Source organism: Terrapene carolina, unplaced genomic scaffold, assembly GCF_002925995.2.
Source record: "Terrapene carolina triunguis isolate 2854851 unplaced genomic scaffold, T_m_triunguis-2.0 Scaffold33266, whole genome shotgun sequence".
Lineage (NCBI taxonomy): Eukaryota > Metazoa > Chordata > Testudines > Emydidae > Terrapene > Terrapene triunguis.
This window is the reverse complement of record NW_020697617.1, coordinates 1-7,216: the sequence shown is the minus strand read 5'-3', so window position 1 is coordinate 7,216 and position 7,216 is coordinate 1. Positions and strand designations below refer to the sequence as shown.

Genomic DNA, 7,216 nt, shown 5'->3' with positions numbered 1-7,216 from the left:
CTCTGCCCCAGCCTGGAGTCCCTCATCCCTGGCCCCACCCGAGAGCCCGCAGCCCCAGCCGGAGCCCCTCATCCCCGGCCCCACCCTCCCACACTCCATACCCCTTGGCCCCACGCCTGCCACATGAATTTTGTGATGTGCACCAATATGGAGGTGATGTGTCACGGGTCACTTCCACATTGGTGCACATAAAATTCATTCCGCACATGGGTGGGAAAAATTAGAGGGAACCCTGATTAGAACTGGGAAAGATGCAGAGAAAGGCAACAAAAGCGATGAAGGGAATGGAACAGCTTCCGTACGAGGGATTAAAAAGGCTGGGACTGTTTAGCTTGGCGAAGAGACGACTAAGGGGGGATATGATCGAGCTCTATACAATCATGACTGGTGTGGAGAAAGTGAATAAGTGTTATTTACTCCTTCACTTCATAGGCACTGACTCCGTGGTTACTCCAGGGCTGGAGCACCCCCCCCAGCTCCTCCCGCCCACTGGGGATCAGCTGTTCCGAGGTGTGCAGGAGGCACTGGGGGGTGGAATGGGGTGGGAAGAGGCAGGGAGGGGCTGGGGCCTAGGGGGAATGGGTGAAGTGGGGGTGGGGCCTGGGGCAGAGCGGGGGTTGAACCCTCCCCCCCCCAGCATAGTAGGAAGTTGGACCATTCGTCTGACCCAGTGTGGCCGTTCTTATGGTCCTAGGGACTCTTTCCGTGGGCCAGGCCCCCGCGGGGTCTCACTCTTCCTCCTGGGCCGCAGCACTGACCCTGGGGCTCCGGGACACCTGGGAACTGGCTCAGGAGCCTGACCGTGGGGGTTCACTGGAGCGCAGCTGGGCTGCCAGGAAGGGTCTGCGCTGTTACCTTCACCCTTGGGCGAGGCGACGGGCTTCCAGCCCCTGTGGCCAGGGGACTAATAGCCAGTTCTCTGCCTGTTTCCCCGGAAACACTCAAAGCTACAGCACAAGCCTCCAGCCCGCGTCTGGCCTGGCTGTATTCGCTGCAGGGAGCCTCGGGGAGAGACAGGGACTGCTGGTGCCAGAGGCCTGGTCAGGAGTCCTGCCCCTGCAGCGCTGTGAGAGGCCCTGGGTCCGGCCCACTAGAGGGGTCACCCCCCGGCAGACTGGGGACAGCCTGGGGCGTAGACCAGACCCCGTGACTCCATGCCAATGCGTAAAGCTGTAGGGCTCCTGGTACAGCCCTGTCAGGATCCGGCCCCTGGACCGGTCCAGCTGTTTGTCTGCAGGAGGGGGAGGCGCAGCCGCGCGCGGGCAGGGTCGTACTCACTCTGTGCCGTCTATCTCCAGGGCCACAGCCTGCAGCAGCACCTCGGGGCCCATGCTGGCCACGGCAGCCCCCACCGCCCGGTCCAGCTCGCTGGTGTGGGGGAAGTGTGGGGAGTGGCGCAGGTCACACAGGGACTGGAGACACTGCAAAGCAGAGACGGGCTAGTCACACGGAATCCTCCCAGAGGCCCCCTGGGCCGGGGAGCAGCCCACGCCCAGGGCAGGTGTGTGTCCCCCCGCCCCACTCACACGCCTGGTCACAGTCCGAGACCTTCTCAGAGCAGATCCCGTCCCCGAGCGCCAATGCAGCCACCTCTGAGGAGGAGCACAGCCTGCACCAGCCTGGGTGGACCGAGGAGGCAGGAGCAAGCCTACCCAGAGATCTCTGGCCCCAGGACAGCGCTTGGAACCCCCTACTGCCCAGGAGGGAAGGGCAGAGCCGGCCCATGGGGACATGCAGCCCCTTAGCCACAGCAACACGGGCTCCGGGCAGCAAGGTGCCATGCACACACTCCTCCCCCTCTGGGCCAGCTGACGCAGCGTCGGCCGGCCCGGGTCTGGGAAGCCGCTGCTGGACTCCCCCTCCAGAACGGCCCTTGGGATGCCCAGGACGGGGCTTTAAGCACCCGCTCGCCACCCAAATGCCAGCGTCTGGGAAGCCAGCGTCACCGACCGGCTCTCAGCAGCCTCTGTTTCGTGGGAAGCATTTGCAAGGCCCAGCCCCGGAGCCCCGAGCCCAGGCCCCTCTCCGAGTCACCGTGCTGGGCACCCCACACCCAGGCTCTCCCGGCCCCCTTACCTTCCTCATGAAGGGATGGCACTGCTTCCCGCACACCTCGAAGAAGGCCCGCAGCACCTGCAGCACGGAGGCCCACGCCGCGTGGAATCGGTACGTCAAGCCCTCCTCCACCGCCCTGCACCGGGAGAGAGCACCGGCTCAGCACCGCCAGGGCACAGACAGCGCCTGCACCCGCAGGGGCTCCCCGCAGGGCAGGCCCAAGAGCCCGGAGGTGGGGCGGGACAGGGGCCACGAGGCAGGCCCAGCCCCACAGCCAGGCGGGCCCCACTCACCTGAACATCCTGCAGACGTGGGAGGCGGGTCCGGAGGCAGAAACGGGCCCCAGCTCGGCCATGTGGGGAGCAACGCACTCGCTCAGCAGAGCCTGCAGGGGGCAGTCACGAGGGGAGGGGTTAGCCACGCCCCTCAGCCCCATGCGGGCCAGGGAAGGGAGCAGGCTGCAGCGGGGCAGATCCCAGCATGCAGAGCTCCACTGCAGCCTGCCCGAGCAAAGCCGGGTGCCCCATGGCGGGGGGCGGGAATAGCCACCCCCAGGACAGGCCGGGGGGGGGGGGGGGGAGCTGCTCATGGTACCTTGAGCGTCTGCGTCGCGGCCGCCAGCACCTGTGGGTGGGGGGAGAGGAGGCAGCTCACGGCAGCCGTGAAGAGGCGGGGGAGGTGCCCCCAGCACAGGTCCCTCTGCAGCCTGCAAGAGAGAGAGGGTCCAGCACCAGGGAGAGCCCCCACCCCTCTTCCCCCAACAGGGGTCCCCGCCGCTGCACCCCCCCCCCCCCATGGGGGCCCCCGCCACCCCCTCGTCCCCCGGGCCCCCCGCACCCTCCCCCATGGGGGTCCCCGCCACCCCAGGCCCGGCCCAGCCCGTTACCTGGCCAGGTTGCTGTGTGCCTTCTCCATGACGGCCAGCCAGGCCAGCAGGGGCTGCAGGTCGTTCTCGCTGGGCATGTAGTCGTACAGGGCCTGGCAGGGCAGGGCGGGCTCAGTGAAAGATGCCCACCTGCCCCCATCCCCCACCCCTCCCCTCAGCCCACCCTGCCCCCACCTCGTGACCTTGCCCCCACCCCTCAACCCCGTGCCCCCCCTCCCATCAGCCTGCCCTCTCCCCACCCCATGACCCCTCCCATCAGCCTGCCCTGCCCCCACCCCATGAGCCCGCCCGCCCCCTGCACTCACGGTGATGATCTGGGCGTTGAGCTCGGCAGATAGGCACGCCAGGCCAGGCTTGGCACTGAAGAGGCTGTGGAAGGCCTGCATGGCACATGCCGTCACCAGCTGCAAAGGACACAGTGTTAGAAGCGAGGGGGGAACACGCCGCCCCACTGGGCCCCTCCATCCACAAGCCTGGGCAGATCCCCCCCAGCAGGAAGGGGCGGGGTTGTCCCAAATGGAGTCCAGGCGTCCCCCGCACGCTCCCCGTACCCTGCAGGGCCCCCTTGCCTGACCCTGCGGAGCTGGCCCGGGCTGGCAGGGAGCGGGAGGGCTGGGGCCCAAGGACAGTGACGGGTCCCCTCCCTCCCGGAAGCCCAGCCGGCTGCTCACCACATGGCTGAGGGTCATGACGCGGAGCAGGGTCTCGCAGCAGGTCTTCACCACGGCCAGGGGCAGGCAGGGCAGCAGGTCCCGGAGCAGGGTCAGGACATGCAGGGTGGTGGTGGCCTCCTTGGTACCTGTGGAGTGGGGCAGAGATGAACACACAGAACAGCCCCCCCTGCTCAGCCCCCATGACTGAACCCCTCTGCCAGGGGCTGCCGGGCCCCGAGAGCGCAGCACCGAACCCACCAAGCGCAGCCCACGGGCAGCAGCAGCGCGGGGGCCAAAGAGCCCAGCACAGACCCCAGCAGCCGCCCAGTGGCCCCACGACTCCTCTGGTCCCCCTGCACCTCCCACAGCCCCTCCGGTCCTCCTGCACCCCCAACAGCAGTGTGCCCCACATCCCAGCTAGGCCCCCATGCACCCCCCACAGCTGTACACCCCACAACCCCTCCAGTCCCCATGCACCCCCCACAGCTGTGCACCCCGTGCCCCCTCCGGTCCCCATGCACCCCCCACAGCTGTGCACCCCACGTCCCCTCTGATCCCCCTGCATCCCCCACAGCAGTGCGCCCCACATCCCAGCTAGGCCCCCATGCACCCCCCACAGCTGTGCAGCCCGCACCCCCTCCGGTCCCCATGCACTCCCCACAGCCCCTCCCATCCCCCTGCACCCCGCACAGCTGTGCACCCCGAGCCCCCTCCGGTCCCCCTGCACCACACACAGCTGTGCACCCCGCGCCCCCTCCAGTCCCCATGCACCCCCCACAGCAGTGCACCCCACGACCCCTCCGGTCCCCATACACCCCCCACAGCAGTGCGCCCCACATCCCAGCCAGGCCCCCATGCACCCCCCACAGCTGTGCACCCCACGTCCATCCGTCCCATCCCGCCCGTACCTCCGGACTTCTCGATCTCCTGCACACAGAACCGGGCTGTGGACTGCGCAGCCGGGTGGTGCGTGGGAGCCGTGTCCCCGAACAGGAACTCGCTGCCCTTCAGAATGGAGCAGACGCCGTGCTGGGCTTCCTTCCGCACCTGCCGAGCATGGGAGCGGGGTGAGTGGGGGCGCCCCGGGCAGCCTCCTGCCAAGGATCGGGGAGGCTGGGCTGGGACCCCCACGCCCAGGGCACTGCACAGACCAGGCAGCTCCAGACCCAGGGCTGAGGCACCAGCAAGACCCTACAGACTGGGGCAGAGCTACAGAGGGCCCCAGCTGGGGGGCAGGAGGGGGCACCCCACAGGGTCCCGCTGGGCTCACCTTGGGCTTGGCGTGGACTGTGAAGCTGAGCAAGCCATGGTAAACCTGCAGCGTGACGGGGTAGCTCCAGGCTGCCAGGTCCTGCTTCCGCAGCAGCGTGGCCAGGCAGGAGAGCACCTGCAGGGAGAGACCAACAGGGACACACGGGTATCGGTGCTGCCCTCCCGAGCCGGGGCAACTGCCAGCCCCCTCCCCCCGTAGGTCAGGCTGCCCTTCCCCCGCACGCCAGACCCCCCCCCCAGCCCCGAAAGTCAGACTGCCCTCCCTCCACACCAAGCACCCCCGCCAGCCTGACCCATCCAGGGACGGCAGGAACCCAGGATGCTGGGGGGAGACACACACCCCTCCCCTCCCCGCCAGGCTCAGCACAAGGGGATGGGCCCCGTACTGCTCACACCCTCGCTGAGGGCAGGGAGTCTGAGCCAGCCGCACCCCAGTGACCCCCTGCCCGCCTCCTGCTGGTGGCACTCACCCACCGCAGGGCAGAGGAGGGGCCGCTGCCGGCCTGCGAGGCCATGATGCCCATCAACACTTTGGAGGTGTCCGAGAACTTCTTTATCAGCACGGGCCCTGGCACCCTGCGGGCAGAGAAGGGAGGGTGTCAGTGCGGCTGGGGGCCCGGCAACGGGGACGGGGGATAATGGGAGATGCGCTGCACTGTCCCCCCCCCCCCCCCCGACACAGCCGTGATTCCCAGCCCTTCCCCACCCCGGCGCTGGAAGGTGAGACCCCCCCTGTGAGTGGGACCCTCCGACATGGGCCGAGGGGTCCCCTGAGGGGGTGACCCTGCCCCAGCTCGACTCGGAGACACCAGCACATCAGCAGCCACACGGCCCCATGGCTCAAAGCCGTACCTGTTACAATGCTTCCTGCAGCCCTGCCCCCCCCGCCCCGCCCCCCCCCCCCGCCACACCTTCCCCCAGCCTTGCCGGCCTGCAAGCAGCACCCTGCATTGTCCCCTACACCTTGTTCCCATCCCCGGCCCCTGCCTCGCTCTGCCTGGGCCCCGGCCAGCCCCCCCGGGGCTGCGAGAGTAACCCATGGGCGGAGGCGACTCACCGCTTCAGCACCAGGTTGAGCAGGTAGGCGACAGCAGCCAGCGACTCCGGCGACTCCACGGCCTCCAGCGTCGTCATCTGGCAACACAGCCGGGGTGAGCACGGGGGGCCCCGCTGCCAGGCTCAGCCGGGAGCTCCCCGGGCCGGGTGACGGAGCATCCACGACCCAGCTGGCGCTCCATGGCAGGGATAGCAGAGCAGCCAGCCCAGCCTCCGGGGTGCACCAAGCCCACTCACGGATCCCCAGCCCCCATGGACTGCAGCCGCCTGGCCGAGACCCCCGGCCGGAGCCCCACCAGGCACAGCATGGCAGAGTCCAGCATGTCCCTGGAACTCACGCTGCCTGACGGCTTCACCTCCGGCTCGCTGAAGGACCCACCCCCCTGCCCCGGGAGCCAGGGGTGCTGGGCAGGGGTCAGCTCCTGGCACTCCTAGCCAGAGCTCTGCTGCCACAGTCCCCAGGGCCCTTCACTAACACCCCCGCAGCCCCCGGCTGTACGCAGCACGTCCAGCTACCCCGCGACAGCCCAGTGCAGAGGGAAGGTCACGGTCCCTTCCAGAGCCCCCCAGCACAGGGCACACTCGGGGCCAGCCACAGGCTGCTCCCCACCTCTAGCTGAGACCTGCCCCCACGCACACGGCCACTCACCAGCGCAGCGAAGTACTCGGTCTCGCTCTCCGTGCCGCCCTGCGAGCGGATCACCTCCGTCACCGCAGCCAGCACCGCGCAGATCTGCAGAGAGCGCACAGGAGGGGACGGGTGAGCACCACAGGACGTGGGCCTGGCCCCAGAACACGCTGCCCCTCCCTCTCCGTGGCGTCCGGGCCAGGGCAGGGGCAACAGCCTGGCCCCAGAACACGCCATCCGACCCCCTCTGCGGCATCCGGGCCAGGGCAGGGGCAAGAACCTGGCCCCAGAACACGCCATCCCACCCCCTCCACGGCATCTGGGCCAGGGCAGGGGCAACAGCCTGGCCCCAGAACACGCCATCCGACCCCCTCTGCGGCATCTGGGCCAGGGCAGGGGCAAGAACCTGGCCCCAGAACACGCCATCCCACCCTCTCCACGGCATCTGGGCCAGGGCAGGGGCAACGTGCTCAGGAAGGCCCCAGAGCACCCCGCTCCCCCGAGGCAAAGGCCAGAGTCTCCCCCGCTCCCAAGCGGAGCGCCCCGCCCACCTCTCTGTGCGCGGCGGAGCTGGACTCCCAGAACCGCTGCACTTTGCTGAAGGTGAGGTTGGTGCAGTCGCTCAAGCCGCTCAGGAAGGTGCGCGAGGACTTCTCGGTGACAGCG

General features: G+C 68.8%; 1 protein-coding gene across 1 annotated transcript in view; it reads right to left on the bottom strand.

The window, feature by feature from the left end:
• The window catches only part of RRP12 (ribosomal RNA processing 12 homolog), a gene marked incomplete at its 3' end in the record, with an annotated part of 13,865 nt that extends 6,655 nt beyond the window's left edge, over window positions 1–7,210 (bottom strand). The window contains exons 1-13 of the mRNA XM_026663308.1: window positions 7,102–7,210; window positions 6,572–6,655; window positions 5,924–6,000; window positions 5,337–5,442; window positions 4,865–4,981; window positions 4,503–4,641; window positions 3,613–3,740; window positions 3,247–3,345; window positions 2,942–3,033; window positions 2,650–2,761; window positions 2,349–2,440; window positions 2,077–2,191; window positions 1,279–1,421 (exon numbers count right to left, since the gene is read on the bottom strand). Coding sequence (XP_026519093.1) covers window positions 1,279–1,421; window positions 2,077–2,191; window positions 2,349–2,440; window positions 2,650–2,761; window positions 2,942–3,033; window positions 3,247–3,345; window positions 3,613–3,740; window positions 4,503–4,641; window positions 4,865–4,981; window positions 5,337–5,442; window positions 5,924–6,000 — 1,220 coding nt within the window. The remainder of the gene's footprint in view (window positions 1–1,278; window positions 1,422–2,076; window positions 2,192–2,348; window positions 2,441–2,649; window positions 2,762–2,941; window positions 3,034–3,246; window positions 3,346–3,612; window positions 3,741–4,502; window positions 4,642–4,864; window positions 4,982–5,336; window positions 5,443–5,923; window positions 6,001–6,571; window positions 6,656–7,101) is intronic.
• Window positions 7,211–7,216: the final 6 nt, after the last annotated feature.